This window comes from Leptopilina boulardi, unplaced genomic scaffold (assembly GCF_019393585.1).
Source record: "Leptopilina boulardi isolate dan_hultmark-lab unplaced genomic scaffold, ZJU_Lbou_2.1 LbouV2_368, whole genome shotgun sequence".
In the NCBI taxonomy this organism is placed as follows: Eukaryota; Metazoa; Arthropoda; class Insecta; order Hymenoptera; family Figitidae; genus Leptopilina; species Leptopilina boulardi.
The window spans coordinates 222203-248330 of NW_026137938.1; the positions used below are offsets into that span (position 1 = coordinate 222203).

General features: G+C 26.4%; 2 protein-coding genes across 5 annotated transcripts in view; one reads left to right on the top strand and one right to left on the bottom strand.

Annotated features, from left to right (window-relative positions):
* The window catches only part of LOC127287280 (uncharacterized), a 54845-nt gene that overhangs the window by 12688 nt on the left and 16029 nt on the right, over positions 1-26128 (bottom strand). The gene's annotated exons all lie outside the window — the stretch shown is intronic.
* LOC127287283 (uncharacterized) lies at positions 1452-7260 on the top strand. 4 transcript variants are annotated; one of them, XM_051314124.1, is made up of 5 exons: positions 1452-1684; positions 3262-3331; positions 5476-5677; positions 6280-6471; positions 6890-7260. In XM_051314124.1, the coding sequence occupies exons 3-5, from the start codon at positions 5641-5643 to the stop codon at positions 7036-7038; spliced, it is 378 nt and encodes a 125-aa protein (XP_051170081.1). In that variant the 5' UTR covers positions 1452-1684; positions 3262-3331; positions 5476-5640; the 3' UTR covers positions 7039-7260. The 4 variants fall into 4 exon arrangements, 1 of the variants encoding a protein (XP_051170081.1); XR_007843853.1 differs by lacking the exon at positions 6280-6471 and having other exon boundaries at positions 6890-7027; XR_007843851.1 differs by lacking the exons at positions 5476-5677; positions 6280-6471; positions 6890-7260 and adding an exon at positions 3653-3809 and having other exon boundaries at positions 1454-1684.

Here is a 26128-nt window from a genome sequence, read left to right on the forward strand (position 1 = left end):
TTAAGCAAATCGAATCTATTATAAAATTTTTCGCCATATAGAGTCTGCCATTTTGAATTGTTTTAATCTGACCTCAATTTCGAACTCAGGGACCCCAAAAACCCCGGAGTAACAAGTTTTGAAAGAATTGAATCAATTCTATAATTTTCCGCTATATTGGGTCCGCCATTTTAAATTTGTTACATCTGACCTCAAATTTGGATTCAGCGACCCTAAAAACCTTAGTATACCCATTAACACTCTAATCGAGTCATGTTTAGTATTTTTTTTTAACTTAGCCATATAAGGCCACATGCACAAAGGTGACACCATTCTTTTCTGGCTATATATAAGCCCTTGACTGTGAAGGGGTTAATATTTTTGTTCAACATAAAATTCTGTTTTTGTTAAATTATATGCATTGCAAAAAAATGAAATAAAAAATCTACTTTTTATTTCAGCAATTTCTACTGAATTACAAAAGCAATCTACACAAGGCAATTTCTTCTTACAAAAAAGTTAATTTTTGCCTTATTACTAACGTCACAAAAACATGTTATTTATAAAATGTGTTGGTTATCTTAGTAACCCAACAAAAATTGCCTTTTTAATCATTAAACATTGCCTTCTGTGCATTGCTTTTGTAACTTGGTTGAAATTGACGAAGTAAAAAGCAGGTTTTGCATTTCACTTTTTTTCAGTGTGTACATATAAATAATATTAATGAAAGTTGTTATTCAATTTTATGATGTATATATTTCTTTATTATATTTAAGGTTTTTTTCCTAAAAATCAAAATATTTTTTCTCAATTTACATATTAACGACAGGAAAAATGTTTGATGTTATTTTTTTTTCTTCGTGTGAATTTTTCATCTTTTTATAAGAATAATTATAATTTTAATTTGAGTTTTTGAAAATTATCGAAAACTGAAATTTGTATTAAATAAAAATATTGATTTAGATAAAATTACAACGTTAAATTTTCAATATTATAATTTAATTTTTAACCATTCTAACCAATGTAATTTATTTCAGTTACTGACAAATAAATAAGTATTTAAATGTCAACCTTAATGATAGTGTTACCAACTTTAATATTCGAAAAAAAAATTCGACTTTTGCTTTTCTCCAATTTCAACGCGAACTATCCTCTTTCTCAACAAAAATCTGACGTGTCCTTTTTTCCACTAACCTAGCGAAATGAACAACTTATATTTTCAGGAATTTGTTACTTTTACATAGAGTGACAAATTATCAAAAAATAAAGTCATTTCAATAAATTTTAACCGTTCACCTGAACAGTTAAATAATTCTACCCCATATATAAGAAGAATCGGGTAAAATAACTCTCTGAGCTTTCGAACGCACGCTCTATTACCAGCCAAGTAGCATTGAGCGAAACAGTAATTATACAATAAGGTAAACTTCAATAACATTAGAAAAAGCAAACGTTCCACATAAGTGCGTCTTTATCGTGTATCTATTACTTACTCCTTCTACTGCGTGATTCAAAATCTCTCGTACTATATACATATATATGTCTTTTTTTTAATATAAGTCTTTAATGACATGCGCTATACATCCCATAATATCCCTACCTTTCTTTTTTGAAATTTGGTATATGTTACACATCTTGGAATCGACCAAATTTAGTTTCAGTAAGTGATTTGTCACCGTCAGTGCACAAAGGGCAATTGAAAGAGGTAAGCAAGATATTAAATTTTCTATCGTGTTTCATAATTTTTAATTTTCTTTAATATTTACACACACAAACACATATATATATATTAATATTTTTATAAAAGAACTATAATAATAAATTATATAGAATACGTAAAATAAAAAATACATATACATCCGCCATATTGGATAGCAATATTTAATCCAACATTTTGAATTTTTTGAATCCTTCTGTGACCTTAAATTTGGGTTCAGTGACCCCAAAAACCTTAAATACGATAATATAACATTTTTTTGAAAATTTGTTTTTCGACCGCTTTGGGCCCACAAACGATTTTTCTACTTGACTGCTTAGGGGTTAATTAAGGCGGAATTGCAATGTAAAATTTTCAATATTATACTTTAATTTTTTACCATTCTAAACAATACAATTTATTTCAGTTTAATGATTAATAAATGAATTTTTAAATGTCAACCTTAATGACAGTGTTACCAACTTAAATTTTTTCAAGAAGAGTAAAATTTCATGTGTCCTTTTGCTCATCTTAAACGCGACATGTCTGCTTTCTCGACAAATATGTGACGTATACTTTGGGGTCGTCCATAAACCACGCAGTACTTACAGGGGTAGGGGGGTAAAGCTATTGTCTACGATAAGAGGAAAAATGGCGCTAATACAGGCAATTGAAAGAGGTAAGCAAGATATTAAATTTTCTATCGTGTTTCATAATTTTTAATTTTCTTTAATATTTACACACACAAACACATATATATATATTAATATTTTTATAAAAGAACTATAATAATAAATTATATAGAATACGTAAAATAAAAAATACATATATATATATATATATATATATATATATGTAGATATATATATATATAATTCAAACGTATTTTATATGTACATATTTATGTATTTATATAATTTATTTGTAAATTATAGAAATACATAAATATGTACATATAAAATATGTTAGAATTATATATAAATATATATAAATTTCATTTTACGTATTCTATATAATTTACTATTATAGTTCTTTTATACAAATATTTCAACTACTTTGTGGGAAGTAAAAAAATTACCAATAGTGATTTATATTATAATTATATAAATAATTTATTTATTGATTGATTAATTTTTTGAACTACATTAAATTGTTACAAAAATAAATTTGAATTAATTGAAATAAAGATAAAATTCTATTTATATAAAGAAAATGTATCTAACAATAATTTTCTATTTCAATTAAATATAATATTTCCTCACTTTTAAGACATTTAGAAACTTTAAGATTTTAAAATGTAACTATAGAAAGAAAAATAACTGCGGAGAATAGGTCACTAATATTGAAATAAAGTACGCCAAAGAAAAACATAATTTCTCAGAATGTAATTTAGATTCCATCAGTATTATCTTCCCTTTGTATACATTTGGGACTATCATTTTCAAATTGTACTAAAAAAAATTTCTTCTTACATAAATTTCTGGAGAAATTTAAATGTGAATAACGTTATAATAATAAGTGTTCATTTGCACAATTATTTATATTATTTATTAATTTAATATTATAAAAATATTATTATCTTTCAGCAAAATAAAAAAAAATGGATTTTACTTCTAACGAAGCAATAGAGGCCATACAGTTTTGGGATAGGACGGTGTAAGTTTTATAAATTATATATTTATAAATTTTCATAATAATAATAGTAATATAAATATATTATATGTTTAAATAAATAAATTATATATTACATATATATACATTTTTTTTATTCATAAATTCATGGAAAAACTTTATACAAGGTATAATAATAATATAATAATAATAAATATAATAATATATATAACATATAATACCATATATTATATATAGTAATAATGAATGAATGAATTTATAAATGAATTTATAAATAAAAATAATATTTTCAAAATAATATATATTTATATTCAGTCCATAACGTTGTTTCATGAAATATTACAGGGAAATTATTGGATTTATAGAATCCATAATTCCACGGAAAAACATGGGAAGAACAGAATTAATGAAATTCTTTTTAAATAATGATGCAGGGAAGAAAATTCAATGCGTAATATGGGGCACTGACCACATAAATGAAGTAGAGAGACATATTTCTCTACATAAGGCAAGCAAAAACATTTTTTATTATTCTTTGACTCTGTTAATTTTATTTTTTAACATTTAATAAAGTTAAAAAAAAAAATTATTCAAAAAATAAAAATATCATTATGTAGTCAAATAAATATTGGTTGAATTAATCATTTCTTTACTTAATTTATTTCTATTTGTTTTATTGATTTCAAGAATTTCAAAATAATTTCTATATTTTATAGTTCCAACTACATTATTAGTTTTCAAAACTACATTTTGGTAAATAATAAAACTTTTTTAATAAAGTAGACATGGACTTATTTAACGTAGTTGATAAAAATTAAAATTTACGAAACAATTATTAGAGTATATAAAAGGAATGTTTCTTTAATATTTTCACAAATTGTTGTTCTATAGGAGAACAACAAATGTTTAAACTGCATACGATATAAAAATTTTAGTAAGTCACTTTGCTGCTTAGGTTTCTTTTCGCATAGCATGTTTGGCTAAATTAAGCCTAATCATTAAAGTAACTTACCTAAGTTTTTATATCGTAATGCACTAAAATATTATTTGTTTTGAAAAACAATTTCAGAAGTAGAGGTTGTGAAAATTTTTATTTTCAAAAATACTGTAATTTTAAAATTTCTATAAGTCAAACAAAACAGGATTTTAAAGTATCTTCCACCTACTTTGTATGTTTAAACAAAATTTCCAACCCCTTTTTCTAAAATTATATTTTCTTTTGGAATTTTGACAAATGTTAGTATTTTATTTTTTAAAATAATTTTTTTGAGAATGTAAAATTTCTTTCAATAAAATATGTGAATTTCAGAGTATAGTTTGAATTGGTTTTTAAAGAATTTTTGACGTAATTTTTTCTGCTTACAAAAAATTTTTCAAAAAAAAATTTTCAATCACTTTTTTCAAAATTCATTTTTATTATTGAATTTTGACAAACTTTAGTGTTTTTAATTTACTTATAAATAATTTCAATAAAAATTAATATTTTTACAATGAAATATATAAATTTTAGAATTGGAGAAAAATGTGTTTGCGAGAAATTGAATTCAAAATTAGACGTTGCGCGCCCTGTTTCCGTTGGTCCACATGAGAAATTTTATCTCAAAATCCTAATTGTATTTTGAAGTTCCTGTAATTTAATTTTTTCACTCTAATAATTACGCATTTTTAATCAAAACATTTTTTTGGGAATTTTAAAATTTTTATACAATATAATATTTCATTCACAATTTAAATTAAATTTTCAATCTTTTTTTTTTATGTTAAAGAACAATTTAGAAATTGCATTTTTGAATGAATTTCAATTTTAATACAATTTGAAATTATATCACATTTTTAAATTTTACTATATTTCAAATTCTTCAGCATTTAAAAATTGTTACCATTTCAATATTTTATTTCACTAAAAATTTTATATTCCGTACACTGAAAAAACTTGTTCTTAAATTGAGTAGCAAATTCATACTCAATTTGAAACGCATTAAAAATTAGTAAGGTATATGGCGCCACGTTCTATGTCATTTAACAAGACTATTTTTCAGTTGCAACAAAAATAAGTTCAAGTTATTTCTGTGTATATTTTTATTTCACTTAACAATTTCATATAATTAAAAATGTATTTCGTTTTAACTACTACCATTAATATTAGAAAATATTTTTAAAAATTTTAGATTGTACATATTGATGGTGCATGCTCGCGAGTTCCAACAAAACCAGAATTCAATCATGGAAACGTTACGTTTGAATTACAAATTTTTCCAACCACAATCATTAATGACTTAGGAGTGCATCATGTGCCAGAGGACGAAGAAACCTCTAATATTCCTGATGTGGATATGGGTGATATTATCCATTTCGAAAATCAAGTTATAAGTAATTTATATTATTTATTATACTTTTTTAACTATGTATAAAAATGTACAAACGATCGTTCATAAATAACGTAAAATATTGGTGGTAGGAAAGGGATCTAACTATTTTTAACAATCCCCAACTGCAAAAGTTAACGCTAGTTTATATTACTAACGTTATTCTAACTTTAGTTCCAAAAAATTTCTTTGACAAAATACTGCAGAAATTTTTTTGATACTAATATTAAATTAATATTAGTTAACGTTAGTAACGTTAATTTTTCAACTGCTTCAAGATATGAAAATGAAAATATTAATTTTGTACGCATTTTGTGTCCAATTTCTATGTATTCTTATTTGAGGCTAAGTTTTCTTTAAAGTAAATTTCAATTAACACCGGTTCAATATTTTTTCTATAAAAAAATTTGAAAATTATAGACAATATTCTTAAATATTTAATGACATAATTAGAAACTATACACGCGTTATTTTGGCTATTTTTTAATTAAATATAAAAAAATCTAAGAATATTTTAATAAACATAGTATGAAAACAAAGTATCAAATTTTAATTTTCTTATGAAATTGTTTTAAAGCATTTTCTAATATGTTCTTTAACTTTCAGAACTTTGTGCATACATCAAAAGCAAATTTGTATTCCAAACTTTTGGTATAAATCGCCAATTGGGTACATATGGTTGTGGGTCAGTAACAAATGGAAACTTTAAATTAGAAGTGAGAATAGCTTCATTTCGAAACACTTTAACTTGCCAAAAATGTGATGCTGTTCAATTAACCGGAAAAGTTCAAACACAAGGTATATTATTTCAATTTTCATAAATACTCGTTTTCTAATAAGGAATGTACACATAAAAACAAATTTCCAACCATCGATATTTAACTTCCGACAATGATTTTCTAGCATTGTTTAGACATTTATTTTTTAATATTAAAATTAAGAAAAAGGTATTTTTGAACACTTTCAAAATATTATTTTTGGAAAAAAATTAAATTTTTTAAAATTCATGCGATTCATTATTTGAAAATAAATTAAAATTGAAATTTCCAAGAAATAGTTTCTAGTATTTCGAGGCTTTGATTTTCCTCAAAAATCCCATAAGAAAATAATACTTATTCATTACAAATTATCAATAACTATCATCATTATTAATTTTATTAATTCAATATTCCTAATTCATTTCTGTTGAAGTTTATTAATTCTTTTCTTTCTATAGGAGGAAGAATTTATCTTCAATTGGACTCAGAAAGTGATATTCAACCATTAGGTAGGGATCAACTTCCTCTAAAAGAAGTCATTGCAGGCTATCGAGAACTTAAGAGAGTCAACGAAGGACAATTGCATAGAGAAGATATCGAAACTTAATTTTACACATTGATTACCATAAATTATTCAAATTTAAGTTCTTAATTCAGTTAATTAATTCAAGTTGTTAGAGTATTATTTCATTTTGTTATATTTTTGTTAATCATGATTAGAATTTAGTTTTGTTTAATCGTAGTACTCAAAATTGGTTAAATTTACGTACTAACGATATATTAATTTAGAATTTGTTTTCTACCACAAATAGCTATAGTATATATACTAACTTAATATTACACACAAATGTGATTACCATAAAGTGCTCAAATTTAAGTTTCTTAATGATCAGTATTATTTGATTTTGTCATATTTTTGTTAATCATGATTAGAATTTAATTTTGTTTCATCGTAGTTCACAAAATTAGTTAAATTTTCGTAATAACGATATATTAATTTAGAATTTATTTTCTACCACAAATAGCTATAGTATATATACTTACTTAATTTTACACACAAATATGACTACCATAAAGTGCTCAAATTTATGTTTTTTAATGATCACTATCATTTGATTTTGTGATATTTTTTGCTAGTGACATTGATAATTTGGTTTTGTTTAATCGTAGTACTTAAAAATTGTTAAATCTTCGTACTGTTAATATATAAATTTGGAATTTGTTTTCTACTCTAAATATCTATAATATATATATATATATATATGTATATCCTCCTTATAAATAAAATCAGACTTTTGTCTGCACATTACATAGAATTGAAAATTGTTTAAATATTTATTTTTCATATATCCTTAATGATTTGGAAACACTAATAAGAAAAAAATGTCTGTATGTATGTATGTATGTATGCATGTGTGTCTGTCCACAAAATTTCGATCGCGATTCACGCAAAAGCAGTTTGACATATTGAAGTGAAACTTGGAAGCTTTTTAGGCATTAATATAACTTAAAATCTTAGCCATACTGGATTAAAAAATATTAATATGGACGGAAGTCATATGTTAACTTAAAAAAAATTTTATTGAAATAGAAATTAATAATATTTCGAAGAAAAAGTCATAAAATTCAGAAAATCATTTTTTTATAAATCGTTACCACACTATGTATTTCTTTTTTCCATAATAAGTTACTTATGTTTTATAATAAAAATATTCATAATAAAATCCTTATAAATATTAAATAACATTTGTTATAATGTAACAATTACAACACTGGCATACAAAAAATTCATATTTTGATCTTTTGACCAGACAATGCCTACTTTAAGTTTTCGAGGTCCCTGAAACCGAATCTGAAGCCTGTTTCATCCCATCACGTCAGGGTTTACACATATCCTTAAGAAAACCAAAATTAGACCAAAAAAATTTTAAATCATGAAAAATTCTTATCCCTATGACTTACCATGACTACTTCATGTTTTTGGGGACGCTAAAAGCGTATCTGAAGTTTATTTAACTTGATCACGTCAGGGTTTTAAAATGACCCTAAAAAACCAAAAATTTTACCACAAAATTTAGAAATCAAGAAACATTCTTATCTCTTTGTCTCATTATGACTGCTTTATATTTCTGGGGTTTTTCGAATTTTTTTCAAAATTCTGACGTGAATGGGTTAAATAGAGTCCGACTTACAGATAAGAATTTTTCCTGATTTCAAAATTTTTGAGTTCAATTTTGGTTTTCTTGAGGTTATGTCAAAACCTTGAGATGATATACTTAAACAGGCTTTAGATCCGCATTCAAAAAATATAAAGCAGTCGTAGTGAGACTTAAAGATGAGAATTTATCATCATTTCAACATTTCTTGGGTCAATTTTGTTTTTTTGTGGTTATATCACAACCATGACATGGTGGGGTTAAATAGGCTTCAGATTCGGATTCAGCGACCGCATAAACATAAAATAATCATAGTGAGACAAAGAGAAAAAAGACTTTCGTTTCATTTAGACATTTTGGGGTAAAATGTTGGGTTTTTTAAGGGTATATCAAAACCCTGACTGTCTCTTTACGATGCAAGAATTATTTATTGATTAATTCTTATTATAATGAATAATATTTTATTACATAGTAACATAATTTTGATTAAATAAACAAATTTCAATAAAAAAGTGAATTTTCCAGATTTAATTGTGATTGATATTAATTTTCAATAAAATATATACTTTATTTATACTTAATATAATTTAAAAAAAAAAATTTAATTTTTAATAGAAATGTCAATTTTTCGACATTAATTGTTATTCATTCTCTAAATTATAATATAATTTATACTTTATATTGACTAATCGATTTGTCTTGATGCAAAGAGTAAAATTTTATCATATATTAACTTTATTATCCAACAAAACAATTTTTTTTTGAAAAAAATGAATTTTTGGATAAAAGTAAAAAATTTTTTTTTTTAAGACTTTCAAAAATCTTCTCGACAATTTTGAGATATTAATATGGTAAATATACCCAGGAATTTTTACCCAGATTCCTTAATATCTCTTCGAGTTATCGTGTTCTCAACAAACGGGATCATATAATATAATATACTTCTATATAAAAGAAAATTTGTTTAAACCATTTTTAAAAAATTTATAAATATATCTCTATACAAATATAAATACATTCCTTTTTGAGTAGGCCACTCCCACTCTCCAGTTCACATATTATAATCCAAAAATATTCTACAATATCTTAAATGAAAAATAAAAATGTCATTCTTTAATGTCATAGAGCCCTTTCCAATATATTAATTTCCCGACGAAAAAGTAAGAATAAAATTACAAAAACACTGTTACCACATTTCTTTCATTGTCAAAAGCAAAAAAAAAAAATAATTTCAGTTTTTGGTTTCATTAATTATGAATTAAAGCCGTAAAATTCACTTTTTTCAGTCAAATTTATTTATTTCTTAAGAATCATATTTACTTTATAATAAAATCTTTTTTCCGTCAAAAATTAATCAATGAATAGTTCTTTTAATGTTAATGCTTCCGCTACAAAGAAGCAAATTTCTTTGCTGATTGCAAAGAAAAAGCAAAATATTCATATAATGAACATCTGGATTTATAACTTCTTAATTTTAATGTTTGTTGTTTTCGATTCGCTATTTTACATTTAGAAAATCGGACACCTTTGTAATCAGCAACCCCAAAAACCTCTATATGGTAATTTTGAAAAAAAATTATAAACTTTTTACCTTCTTTTCGTTATATTGGATTCGATATTTTTAATTTTATAAAATAATATGACATGTTATCTAATTTATTGTTGGAAGCCCATAATATAATCATCCATCATTATCATTTAAAATTTCTTTATAAACAATATTTTTAATATACTTATCAACTCTATTATATCCTAAATATACTTTTATTGAATCGAAAGAACATACTCTCGACAATGCGACGTATAACTGACCATGATTAAATACATCTCTTCTTAAGTCGATGGCTATTTTCTTAAAAGTTTGTCCTTGAGATTTATTTATAGTCATAGCAAACGCTAATTTAACAGGGAACTGCCTTCTTCTAAATGCAAAAGGATACACATTTTCACAATATAAAGTAATGCGATGTAAAAATATAATATTTCCACATTTGTCTCCTGTTAAAATTTGACATTTCATAACGTTGTTTAATAAATCTAAAATTAGCAATCTTGTCCCATTGCATAATCCTTCATTAATACTAAGATTTCGAATAAGCATGACAATAGAATAGATTCTTAAATGCAGTTCATGTGGTGGTAAACATGATGGTGAAAGTGTATTTAAATATTCTGGTAAAATAACTTCATGATAATTACCATTATCACAATTTTCAGTAGAATCAATACTTTTATATATTTTTTCTTTATCCTTATTTAATAAATTTACTACTCTCTTGTTTATTTCATCAACATCAACATTTCTAGATGATAATATTGCACAGAGTGCCATGTCTTGAAATTGTTTATTTTTTATATAGTGACCATACGTATCATTGGCAATATCTGCATCTTTTGGTTGAATAATTTTTTTTGGTAATAAAATATTATCACCATTTTTATTCAATTGTCCGTTTCCAATTCTAAGTAAGAAATCTACAAATTCTGTTTCTTCTGGCAAAGCTCTCATATTTTCTGACAATGTAAATTTTGTAAATTTCTTCCAAAGTTTACTATACTTAATTGATAAATTTAAAATTTCAGATTTTGTACCTCGATCTTTAATAGGTAAAATTTGTCTGAAATCTCCTCCCAAAATTAAAACTTTACCCCCAAAAGGTTCAGATGATTTCATTAAATCCATTAATAGTCTGTCCATTATTTCCAAGGCATACTTTGGAGCCATTGGTGCTTCATCCCAAATGAAAACGTCAATTTCTTTAAGATAATTTCCTTCCTTTGATTGCACTTTAATATTTGAATGTGAATCGCTAAATAGAGGAACAGGTAAACCCAGTATTTTATGAACAGTTTTCCCGCACGGAAGTAAAGTGGCAGCTATTCCAGTAAATGCCATATTACATACTTTTCTTCCTCTACTTAGCAATAAATGCCATAATGTTTTATACAAAAAAGTTTTTCCAGAACCTCCAGCACCGTCAACGTATATATATCTACAAATGTTCTTTGATGAATCATCAACTGCTTTCATAATATGATCAACAATACATTTTTGTTTAAAGTTTAAATTATTATATTTTTCTAGACCCAAAGCATTATGATCTATGATGTCAATATCATTATTTCTCTCTAAAAGTACTTCTTCCTCTTCAATCTCAAGCATGCCTTCAAAATGATTTAAACTGTATCCTTCATTAGACAACAATGTCTTTATATTTCTATAAGCTTCATCTTCTGCTGCAGAAATATTATTTTTTTTTAAATCTTCAGACATTTCACTTTTAAATCGTTCCCACAATTCATAAGGATGTACTGGATGACAATGAATCAAAATTCTTACGAATAACTTGCGAAGTGCATGAGGCATCATCCAAATTGCAGCTTCTTCTATTGTTCTAGTCCACTCATAATCATCTTCTATGAGTCCCAGTGCTAGACACGTAGAAGTAAATGTTTCATGAATAACTCCATTTACTGTTCTCAAATTTTCAAATGAAGTAGCCCCTTTACATGTTAGCAATAGTAATCTCAAATGAAATAATTCTACTTGCGATGGACTAACAGAATACATTCTTCCTAATACCTTTTCCTTGCGTAATCTTCTTTTCCATTGCAAACTTTTTTGTATCCATGTATAATGTTCTGGAATTTCCGAATAATAATACTGATTAGCATTTTTATCGCGTTTATTTAATTCAAAAAATTCTAATAGTTTTGATGTCTTTTTTAAATCAAAAGAAATTTTACTGTTACCTTCATCTGTATGTATAAGAACATTTTGTTCATTTGGTAAATGAACAGGTAAACGATTAATACTATGACTCTTTTTTCCTAAAGGTTTGCTCAAAATTCTCCAAACAGCTTCAACAGGACCAACATATCTATTTTCTTCATAATGATTAATTTCATCATGATTGATAACAGATTCACCATTACTATTCGTAATAATAATAGAAGCAGCGTCATGCCCTTTATAAATGTACTTATATAAATATTTTACCGACTTAATACTTGACACAACTTCCACATTAATATGACAATTAAATATTTCTGAAAGTTTAGGACAAAAAGGTACAACAAACCTATTATCAACATTATACCCATTTGGTCTATTATAAGTTTTACCTGTATTTCTTCTACGATAAAGAACATAATTGTTCGTTTCAAATGTTGTATTTTCTTCAAAATTTTTTGGAAAATTTTTAGAACACTTTCCATCAACTATACACCAATCTCCACAAGGACCATGAATATTATTTTGCATTATAATTTTGTGCAATTTTGGATTAACGTTTTCGTCAGGAATTTCTGCTGAAATATACTGATCAACACTTTCTGGTGATAATATTTTACAATTTTCGGTCAATATAACCAACAAATGAATATGCGGTAACCCCCGTTTTTGAAACTCAATAACATAAACAAAAGATTTTACCTCTCCAAATAACTTATCATCGACAATAGTTTTAATTAAATGTTTTACTTTTAAAGAAAAAACTCTTGCCACAATATCAGGTCTATCGGAAGCAGATTGAAAAGGCATTAGATTTTCTTGAATTTCTTTCCAATGTGGATTACAGGTCATTGTAATGAATAAATCTGGCCTACCATGATGCCCTACAATAGCCATAGAATCCTGATATTGTTGCATCATATTGCGAGGTGACCCTATGAATGTGGAGGGGAGTATTAACATTTTTCCAACATGTACGTCACTTTTCGACTCTTCATTATATAAATAATCAATTAATCCTTTATATGTTTCACTTCTCAATTGACCTTGATTATTTGCACAAAACTTCAATCTATCTTTTTCAATTTTGACATAATTATCAACCACCCACTGTTGAAATAATCTACCTCCTAATAAAAATTGATTAAATTCATTATCTCTTATAGCTATTTTATATTTTATGTAAGCAGATCTTGAAATTGTATGATTTCTGTTTCTTTTATCGCTGTCTCTACGAATCATATCTATAGAATAACCTTTATTCCCTAGTGGATAAAATATTGGATATATCCAAGGTTCAACATTAGGATCTAAATTACTTACGACTTGTAATTGTTTGTTGGATTTATTATAAACCGTAATATAAGATTCCGGAATTTCACCCTCTGAATTCGTATTAAAAATTGCAGCTACTTCATTGCATCTTTGAAAATTGTACCTTTTTTTATCTACACCTTTTTTCAATGTAAATAGTAATTGCAAATCAGGAATTTCACCTTTATTTTTTCTTGCTAATTCAGTTTCTATTTTAATAACTTCAGACATCATCAACAAAGATTTCGTATATACATTATCATCTCTCATTAGTCTTTCTATAATTTGTAAAATTTGTTCATCTAATATTTCATTATGTTTCAATCTATAACGAATAGAGTCTTCTGGATCATATATAAATAATTGTCCAAAACATGGATCTTCATCTTTTTCTGGAAATAATGCACTATTTATTTGATAATAAATTTGACCTTGTATTTTATAACAAAATGGTCCTTGTCTTCTACCATTAAATTTAACTACATTAGCATTTAAAGAAGCAAAAGAAAAGGAATTATTATATGCTCTTATATTTCTTCTGAAATGAGCAGATTTTTCATGATGTCCTTCTAACAATATTCTTAATTCATTTGGATATTCAACTGTAGGCAGAAAAACACCACCATGGCCACAACAATCATTACATGAGTACTTTTTTGCATTAACTAATTCATCTTTAAAATGCTTAGCCTGACAATGAGTGCAACAATAATTCATCGAACCCAAATAATTTTCAATATAAAATTCATTTTCTGGATCACATTTTTTTACTTTTTTATAATTTTTATTTATTTCATTTATTGACATATTTATTTTACGTTTACACTTTAGCTTGTGATAACATTTTTTATCATCTTCTTTTTTTTTCGCCATATTTACCAAGGAATTCAATTCATTTTCCACATTTTCTATATTATCTAACAATAATGGATCTGAATTGTGCAAACTTAAGAAATTATTATTTTTTGTTTTCAAATTAACATTTATATTTGAAATTAATGAAAGGTCACTACTTAAGAAATTATTATCATTTCTTTTGTTACTTTCAATATTTTTTTCCAAAAAGTTTACACCACTTGAAGAAGGAGACAAAGAACTTGATTCAATAACATTATTTTTTAAAAATCTGTTACGAAATGCTTTCTGATATTTAGCATTGTTTTCTTTAGAAAGTTTTATTTCATTCATTTTTTTCATTTTTATTCTTTCACGATAAGCTTTCTGATATTCGGCTTTACTTTTTTTATGATTTTCAGAAGAATGATTTAATTTATCAAAATTATTTAACATATCAGTTTCAGTCTTCAAATTTAATTTCCTACTATCATTTTTTATAATATCTAAAGAACTATTTTCAACTACAACCATTGAAGAATTTTCTTCTTCTTCAATACTTACTGTTCTATCTAATAACAATTTACGATGGTTTTCTAAACCTACATAGATCTTATTTTTTATTTCAATTGAATCTCCATTAACCATTATAGTTGATGGAATTACGTTATTTAAAATAATATCTTTCTTTTTAGTAAAATCAATTTTTTTATTACTTTTTTCAGACAAAGAACATAATTTAATATTTGATGTTATTTTTTTTCTGTAATTAAATTCAAGCTCTACTTGATTCTTTTTAAATACTTCAGCTGAAATATTATTTTTATTTTCAATATTTCCTATTTGTTCGTAGTTATTTTTTTCATTTGAAATGATATAAGTATTTAATTTTTTCTGAATTAATTCTTCCTTTCTATCGATAACAAGGCAATCCCAATCTCCTTCTATAAAAAAACGTCTATTCTGGGAAGTTTTTTTAGCAGGAAAAGGAATTAAACTATTATTCCTAAACATAAAATTTAAATGATCTCTCATTTTTTCATAAACATAATCGAGGGTGTTCGGCATCTCATTGAAAAAAACTGTTGTTGCAAACGCTATTGCAAATATACCACAATCAACACTACCGACCGCTTGTGGATGAACTGCCCAAAAAACTACAACTGGTTTGAAAGGATATAATCTAAGCAAATACTCTCTCTCATCTTGATTTAAACGTCCTCGATTAAGACTGTCATAAATATTAAGTCTTGCTCCATCGTAATATGTGCATATCCAGTGCCCATAATTCAAAGAACCACTAAAAAGTATTTGAATATGCTTTTTATCTCTACTAATAGGAATAATAAAATCAAACATTTGCACTAATAACGTGCTTTGCATATTAAATACATTATTTGATTCTCTTTTCAACAATTTTTGAAATTCATGCATATGATTATCATTCAACATTTCCTTTTGATCAACTATGATCCTAAAATCTACCTCACTTAAATTAACAGATAATTCTATGTTTGCCATGGTTTCTTTAATGTTTACAAATTTGGAAAATTGTTATCTACTCAATAATTTCATGAATTTGTAAAAACATATTGCTTTCAATTCATGAAAACATTCCTATATCAGATTATAATTACAAAAATATTACATTCTGGATCCTACATCGGTTTATAATTACAAAAATATTAAATACTTAATACGAAAATTTTAACAATTTTTTATATTTTCCATAAACAAAATTTGCAATTTCCATTTATAAAGCTAACTCTCTTTTTCCATTTCTATACATGTATCCCATTTTTCCATTTTATATTTCCCATTGCCATATATATCCCATTTTTTTATTATATATTTCCCATTTTCATATATTTAATCCCATTATCTCTTACTTCATTTTTTTGACCAAAAATTTTAATTTCCAAAACCACCATAAAAAATGTATCACCACAATCACACAATTTTTATAAATATGTATATAGAAAATTATTATAATATTCACTGTGTAAAGAAAAAATATTATGAACAAGCTTCACTTTTCCTTAATCCTATTTACATTTTTTATTTACAATATAATTAATTCACAAATTTTCAAAAAACACAGCTTACTTCACAAAATATTGTATTCACTGTTATAGTCACAAAAAACAATAATTTAAAAATACAACTCACTTAACAATACTGTATACTTACTATTATAGTCAAAAATTTAATTAATTCACTTTTGAATGTCAATACTTTTCACTTATTAAACAAAATTAATAAATAATATCACAAAATTAGTACATTTCAAAAAACACAACTCACTTCACAAAACTTAATATTTATTGTAATAAATAATAATAATAAAAAAAAAAAAAAAAAAAAAAAAACTCACTTAACAAAACTGAATATTTATTGTAATAGTCACAAATTTTATTAAATCGCGTTTGCTTGATAATTATTACCGTATATGTAATTTTTTTCCGCACTTAAATTGAATTTCGTGCCTCAAGGAAGCAGACTACAACATGGCTAACTTGAGCATACCACCTTCTTTATTATAGAATCAAATACTACTAAATACTATTACCTCTCACTCGCACTTACCAATGATAGCAGATATATATATATATATATATATATATATATATATATACACGCGTATAATATTCAAAGTATACAATACAGATAATATGAACCCTTTGTACAATAGGGCCTTTGTTAATGGCAATAAACTTTGAGGACTCAGGTAATGATTTCTTTCTCCTTCTAGCCCAAAGTGATATAAGAATGTCTTTTTCTGAAAATCTTACTCTCTTTGGTTTTTGGCATATAAACAACCGATTTAACGCTAGCCTTTTCTCCCTCTATCAAGGAAGAATAACATAAGAACTTCTTCCTTTAAAATTGTCTATCTTTTCCTACACAATTACAACTGCCATAAGAATATCTTCGTCTAAAAATCTTACTGTTCCTTACTTTGTCTTCCCATAAAACTTACATAGCATTATCTCTCTTCAAATTCAAACCATGCATTTTCTTCTTCATTCCAAAACAAGTTAACATAAGAATGTCTTCTTCTACCTAATTTGCATATCTACTCGTTTCATAATAAGGATCCTCTACTCGGCATCTTCAAAATTTGTCAATTTGTAATTTTCCCCTTTCACAACCTTTAAATGTATCTCCGCCTTCGCAATTGTCAATCTTCCCCCACTAAATCTACAAGAAAATGTAGCAGAACTTCTTTAGGTACTTCATAATTTTTTGTTGTTAGTTACTGTCTAACCCTCCAACTCATCACGAATTGAATTGTCGAAACAATACATGTACATCTGATGTCTTTTTAATAAACGATATTATTCTATTTCTAATTTAAATAATATTGTGTGTTTTCTTCACGTCTATTAAAAAACTCTTCCTTTGACTTAAATTTTATTGCATTAAACCACGGAGGAATAATAAGGAGACCGATCTCTGCGCTTGAAAATATCAGAAAAACATGTACGATAAGTGCCAGGTTCAGTGCATTGTACTCAACAGAGATATCTAACGTGACTTCACCCCCGTCGGTAAAGTCACAGAAAGTAGAGCGATTACCACCGTGGCCCCAATTTAACATTGGCTTATATAGAAGATGACAGAAAATATTTTTATTCTCTGAAATTAAATAATAAATTATGATAACCATATGTGTTTTTAATAGAGCAGTAATTTCTGCAAATGATAATAATTTTTAAATTCATCAACAGTTTTTAAAAAGTTGGGAAAATTAATTAAGAAAGTGCTACTATTAAAGTATGGTTATGTTGGTGTACGTGTGAGTGCCATGTGTTTTTTGTTTACCTTGTGTGACAAACTCGTGAGAAGCCGGAAAAACTTTTAATGAGTGTTTGAAATTAAAATGCCTTATAAATGTGTAGTGCTCAATTGTGACAGTCAGCGTAAATCTCGTAAAAAAGGTAGTGCTGATTATTTATCATTTCATCAATTTCCACGAAGCAGAGACAGCATGACACACGACTTGCAGGTGATAGTTGATGATAGACGGAGAGCTTGGATCCAGGCATTAAAACAGGATTTTAATGAAAGTATTTTGAAGAATGGTCGAATTTGCTCGAAGCATTTCATTTCAGGTTAGTTATATATATTTGAAGGTTTATATTTAAGTAAAGCACATAAATAGGAAAAGGTAGATTTGGTTGCAAAGAGTTAATTAGAAATAGAAAACAACAAAATATTTTAATTCCCAAAATTCCCATTACATTTTAGAGTAAAAGTAGTTATTATAAAAAAGAAAGTGTATAAAATTTTGAGTAATTTGGAAAAAAAACTTTTCGGGTTCCCGTATGAGTTCGAAGTACCAAATTTAGGTGCTTTATTTGTACCCCAAAATAAAAGGTTTAAGCAAAAAAATTGCGGTCCTGAGAGAAAACGTGATATGCCTTTTTTTCGACTAATTTGACTGGACTAATTTTGAAAAATTGTGCAATTATTGCAATCGCATAATCTACCTTTCTCTACACATAAATTATTAATATATATTTATTTTTATTGAATTATCAGAATATACATGGGACGTTCTTTGTCAACCGTACCACCCCATCTCTCCATAATTGGTTTAATTTAAAAAATTTTTATCATATTCGAAAAATTAGCTGGGAATGTCTACTTTTTAATCCCGTTGGGCGCTTTTTAAAATTCAAAATGGCGACTTAAATATGGCGCCTAAACGACATAAAAAACACAAAAAATCCACTAATATGATCTATATTATTGTTTAAAGCTTCACATATGACGATAAAAATAACAACAACATAGTTTACTTACAAACTGATAACGTATCTCCATTCAAAATTCAAAAATTCAAAATGGCGGATTAAATATGGCGGATAAAATTAAAAATTGAGCTAGACTCGGGAAAATTACTACTTGGGGGTTTTCGAGGTCGCTGATTACGAATCCGGTGTTAGTTTTAAAAAATTCAAAATGGCGGATCCAATATGGCGGACAAAAATTGAAAAAATGGAGCTAATTTCGTAAAAATGTCTACATAGGGGTTTTTTTGGTCGCTGATTACAAATCCGATGTCAGTTTTAAAAAATTTTTAAATGGTTGATGACAAATCTCTATTTAAAATTCAAAATGACGGATAGAATTAAAAAATTAAGCTAGTCTTGTGATTATTAATTAAATAATCCTCACGTAATTTCCATAAAAAGTTATCTGGCGTTGTATTTCATAAGTTCAAATGGCAGCTTTTTACGTTCAATATAAAAAAGTTAGATGAATTTTTTATATTTTGGTCCACCATTTTATATTTACCATTTTGATTTTTTAAAAAGTAACGATGAATTTGTAAAGATTGTCCTAAAAAACCCTTAGGTAGACATTTTAACGAGTCTAGCTCAATTTTTTGGATTTTTGGTCAGCCATTTAGAATTTTTAAAAAGTAACCGCAGATTCCTAATCAGTGACCCCGAAAACCCCCGAGTAAACAATTTCACGGGTTTAACTTAATTATTTAAATTTTGGGCTACTATTTTAAGTCTTCCATTTTGAATTTTTAAAATCTAACAACGGATTCGTAATCAGCGACCCCAAAAACCCCCGAGTAACAAGTTGCAGTCGAATCTAAACAATTTTTCAATTTTTTTCCGCCATATTTAATCCGCCATTTTGAATTTTTGAATTTTGAATGGAGATACGTTATCAGTTTGTAAGTAAACTATGTTGTTGTTATTTTTATCGTCATATGTGAAGCTTTAAACAATAATATAGATCATATTAGTGGATTTTTTGTGTTTTGCTTCCTCGTGGAGGAAGCTATGTAGTCCTTTCGTTTATAAACTTTTTAAAAATGGTGAAAACAAATTTTCTTCTATATAGAAACATGTTATATGAGATCCTGATCAATTGTCCGGATGTATGTATGTGTGTGTGTGTGTGTGTATGTGTGTGTGTGTGTGTGTGTATGTGTGTGTGGATCGTTTTTGTGAACACGATATCTTTAACAGGTTTTAATGGATTTGGATAAAATTTGGTAGGCTTATTTAACACATTAATCTCTCAAAAATGACGAGAGGATTTTTAAAAATACCCCAAAAAAAAAATTTTATCGTCTTTTTTCCAAAAATTTTTTTTTAATTGAAAAAATTTTTAAATCCAAAAATTTAAGGTAATATATAATATAATCGTCTTCTTTATGTCAAGATGAATCGATTGATATATATAAAGTATAGATTTGATTGAAATTTAAAGAATTAAATAAAGTTAAAAAATCAAAAATTCTCATTTTAGCTAAAAAATGATGTGTTTATTTAAATTCATGTTTATATATGAAATAATTTTATTCCCTGCATTGAAACGAATTGGTTGGTATATATAAAGTATAGATTTGATTGAAAATTTGAGAATTAATAAAAATTGAAAAATCGAAAATTCATATTTTAGCTAAAAAAATTTGTGTTTTTTTAAAATTCAAGTTGATGAATGAAATAATTGTATTCCTTGCATTAAAACGAATCGATTCGTATATATAAAGTTTATGTTACACTCAAAATTAATTAAAATTTTCTTTATTTTTCAAAAAATTTAATTAATTTAAAACATTTTTAACTCGAAATTTTTTAAATCAATCAATTGAATTGGACAAATTCATTGCTTCCTTCACGAGGAAGCGAATTTTTTGCTTCACACAATGAGGAAGCATAATGTTTATGAAATAAACATAAAGGACCCCCTCCTTGTTTAATGTCGTTTAGGCGCCATATTTAAGTCGCCATTTTGAATTTCAATAAGCGCCCAACGGGATTAAAAAGTAGACATTCCAAGCTAATTTTTCCAATATGATAAAATTTTTTTAAATTAAACCAATTATGGAGAGATGGGGTGGTCCGGTTGACAAAGGACGTCCCACATATTATTCCTTATTTATTGATGTTACATTTGCAACTTTAAATTATTTTTTTATTTCGGAAACTTTAATTTTGTATTTGAATTTAAATTTATTTGAAAAATAAAACCTTCTCAAAATTTGGGATACGATAATAGAATGGCAGTAAAACTAACCTCTGATTTTGAAAGATACGAAAGACAGAAAAGAAGAGTATGTAACTGAATTTTATAAAGTTAAATTTATATACAATCGATTTCTTTTGCTGAAGAAGTCTTAGTTAGCCGAAATCTCTTTTATATGAATTTTATTATGCAACATTATTTTATTTTACATTTTTTAGTTATTTTTAAACTTATTTTTTTATTTGATTTTATAGATGCAAATATATATTCTCTGTTCATACATTTTATATAAGTTTCCTGGAAAATTTAATTGATTCATTGTTTATCGAATTATAATTTGGAAAAATGAATATAAAAAAAAATTTAATAATTTTTTAATTTAAAATTAGATTTAATTACATTTATATTAAATTAGAGAGCAATAATTTAAATTATATATTTTTTCAGGCGATTACGAAAATAAATTTTGTCCAGGTAAAAGAGGTTCCAGAATCTTGTCAAGAGAATGAAGATTCGGAGAAGCTCTCATCGATTAATAATTTAATCACATATTCTAATGAAATAATTTCATTGGAAACAGCAGGACAAGAAGAAAATTTGGTGCCAAATCACGATAATGCAACAAATTTGCTTGTTGACGCTTCGGTTCAAACAAATCTTACTTCTTTGCAATTGTCGCAGTATTTCAGTTACATGTCTTTGAATGATTCCCTTAGGCTTCAAATGCAATCGAAATTAGATGTGCTTCTGTCAACCGAAGCTGCTTTTAAAGATAATGATCTTAAGACTAAGTTTTTCACAGGCCTTAAAACCTCCAAAATACTTTTTGCTATCCACACGTCGATTGAACCTTATTTATTAAGTAATAATGCTAAATTGTCGACTTTTCAGCAACTTATCCTTACTCTGATGAAATTACGGTTAAATTTAGATTTTAAGTACATGGCTACTAGGTATTGGTCACGGACAATATAATTTATGGTGTCATGTAATTTGATGATTGATAAAGCAATCACTAAAGCTTCTGGATTTTTGGATAAATTGTTGCCGTATGACCTTGTTTTGACGGATAGGGGATTTTTAATTGAAGAAGATGTTCAGAGTGTTCTTGCTGAATTAAACTTCCGGCTTTCACAAAAGGTACCTTTAATGGGCATTTTTCAATGAATGTGAAAGAGATAAAAAGTAAGTGGTTGGATCAGTAGAATTAACGAAAATTTGATTTTTGTTTTATGGTCTTGAAATCATCTTACGCAGTTTCTAGAACATAAAAAAAGATGTTCGTCACCTATTAAAGATTGTTTATTTAGATTTTCTTTATTTCCTTCAATCGCTTTGCATTGAACATATTTCAATCGTATATTTCATGCCTTATATTTTTCTACTTATCTGAAGCATATAATTTAAAATGTGATTGTAAAACTTTAAGCTCGTTTTATTTTTATTTATTTTTTTGACATATATAGTATAATTTCTGAAAGTATCAATTTTTTTTAAAGTTAGGTCGCAATGACTAGGTAAAATACGGATAATCTAATAGAATAATCCATTTTATTTTAGGAAAATCTCAACTTCATCCGAAAGAAATTGAAGAGACGAGGCAAATCGCCCACGTCAGGATACATGTTGAACGTATAATTGGTTCTTTGAGGCAAAAGTTTCCCATTCTGGCTGGCCCTTTGACGATCACACTTTTATCGGCAACACAAAGATCCGTAAGTGAAATCGATAAAATACTGTATGTATGCTCTGCATTATACAATTTAAATCCTTCAATAATAAGTTAAGTGCAAATCAAGATGATTTATACAAAAAGTAGAAAAATAGTGCAATACTAAGTACCAGAATTTTAGAATTCTTACAAAGAGTACCTTTCAATTATTTACTGTGATCTATTTCTGTCCATGTATGTGTGTATTGAAAAGCATGATTTTTATTGTGTTTGCAAAATATCTATAATTATTTCACGACTCTAATTTTTGTAATTTCAGCTTAGTGGTTTAATTATATTTTCGTGTTTTTATAAAAAGTCTTGCTAACTATTCCTAATATTATTATCAATAATGCTATTACTAACTTTTTTTTAGTTCTATTTAAAACTTTTTCTTTTATTATTGATGCCAACAAATTTGCAAACATGACAAAAATGTCCCACATTCTTTGAAGTTGTTCAAAAAAGTTTTATAATGAATCATGGAACTATATAATTAGTCAGGGAAATTTTTTGAATGATTCTAGTGGCCAACATGTTTTACAGTATTGCAGTTTCTTTTGCTGGAGTGGGTTCTTTATTTAAATTTATTTTAAAATACACGGGTATGCGATTGGATGGTTTTGTGATTTGGAGTAATTAATCATTTTTGTTACATTTCTTTCAATTATAATTTTGTGTTCATTGGGTATTGACGTTTTAAAGATTATTGTACTTGAATGGGTTATTTGTTTTACATTAATTGCTAACTTATTGGTTTGCCAAAATGTTCAGCAACATTTGAAAAAAACTTAATATATACACATATATATTCAAGTTTATGAAATTCCAAAATAATTTTTCTCAATTTTTTCAAGTTAAATATTTTTGTGACATTAAAAGACCATAATTTTTCACAACATACACTATTATTATATTATTATTTAGTTTGAAATTAGAAATGTAATAAGTTAATTTTGTAATTTTTGTGACGAAAATTGTTTTGCATCAACTTGTCTTTCATAATAGATTTGAAGTATGATGTATAAATTTAAATTTTAACTGTGCTTAGCTGGGATTTTTAAACAATTGTTTTATATATTTATTTTATTCAACAAAATTGTAGTAATTTAATTCTTTTAAATGTACTGAAGGTCTGAATTTCTAAATGTATTTCTATCTCTATCTTGTTATTCCAATCAAAAAAATTTGTTTTTGTTTATTACCTGGTTTTATGGTGTTAACAATTATTAGGTGTTAAGCATGTTAATTTGATTCATAAATAAAATATTGTTAATTGCAGATTATGTAAACATGAATGCTATTTATTAAATGTAAGAATTAAATTCAAATAAAGCTGTTATATTCTGTATAAAAAAGATTTTTTATTAAACTTTTAAATTTATGAAAACAATTTTTTAATGCAAGTTTTACAGAACCAGTATAATGTTGTGACATTTGGAAGCGTAGTGCAATTTAAATGAAACCAGACAATATCACAATTCGCGTTAGCACAATGAATCATTTCTTGACCATTTTCTGGTTGATTGCAGTCACACCAAAGCGCTACATTGTGAGACACACCATTTTTTTGCATGGTGTACCATCTAGATAACAATTCTGGGATAATTACCTGTCGATGAAAATACATAGCGATTTCGAGTTTTTCTTTACAAAATACTTCGTCAAAAATTATTCTTTCAACAAATAAAAATTGTTTACACCAAACAACAAAGTCGCAAAAGGTCAATTGTAACGCATACATTTGAAGAATCACTTGATAATAGTAGGAATGCGCTTTCGATAAACAAATTTTGTCATTCTCTTGAATTAGACATGAACCTTTCATTTCTACAAATTGTTCAATAGTGACATTGGTGTCTTTCAAAACGTAGGGGCATTTAATTTCAACACAACCAGAACCACAACAATCACATGTTATTAAACCATCAGGGGTTGCTCCGAATTCCGGAGATTCTAAGGAGATGACAAAACCACATTCCTCGACTGTAACATTATAATGACTTTTTTTCATAAATTTTTCATACTCATTTCTTGCCACGCTTTCATTGACTTTTCCACATTTTTTTGTTTTGGTTCATGCTGCAATTTTTGAGGATAACAAACTCCTTTGATAACAGTGAGAGAAGGTTTCTCCACTGACGTACTGCATACAGACTTAAAAGTAGATGCGCTTATTCTTCCCGATTTTATTTTGTACCATAAACTGCTAGTGGATTGCGATTTAGTTTTGTCTTTTACATTTAACTGCTCTTCTTCGGTCACAGTTAAGTCAATTTCAACACCTTGTAACTCTTTTAATGAGTAAGACTCAAAAGATTCATTATATAATAAAAGCAGGCTTATTGACACTTGCCCAACATCATCAACAATCCTGGCAGATGCAAATGGCTCGACAATTTTCAGTATAGCCGATTCCGGTAAAATCGCATCAATTTCTTTTAAAAATTCGTTTAAAGTATCTCCTTGCAGGCAAGCGACAGTATCTTTTACAGCTAAAGCAAATAATTCAATTACTCATATTGTTAAAAAATTATCTACATAATGTAAAACAGCGAATCTTTCAAGACAATTGATAGTTGGTTGTGTGGAAAAAAACATCATCTCCCTACCATGTTTAAACTTTTTAGCGTAAAATTTTCGATTGTGTATACAAAAACTATCAATTTCAATTATTTAATTCAAAATTCTGTGTCCCTAAACCCAAAAAGTGTTTACAAATGATGATCGCAGGAATGTTTTGTTATTTTTCCAACTATTTTACATTTCTTAATAAATCAGTGCTTCAATTTTCTAAGACTACAATCATTAAATATTCAATTATTCTTAATTTGAATTCAATTCGACATTTAATTAATCCAATTTTTAATCAACGTTAATTTTAATAAATCAAAAAATTCGTCTATTATAATTTTAATTCGATCTAAATTGGATTTATAAAAATTTTGAA

Excerpts from the sequence above, each read along its gene's own strand:
- LOC127287283 (XM_051314124.1), top strand. The coding sequence starts at position 5,641 with ATGGGTGATATTATCCATTTCGAAAATCAAGTTATAA. Across the intron at positions 5,678-6,279 it reads TTTCGAAAATCAAGTTATAA|AACTTTGTGCATACATCAAA; the intron begins GTAATTTATATT and ends TTTAACTTTCAG. Across the intron at positions 6,472-6,889 it reads CGGAAAAGTTCAAACACAAG|GAGGAAGAATTTATCTTCAA; the intron begins GTATATTATTTC and ends TTCTTTCTATAG.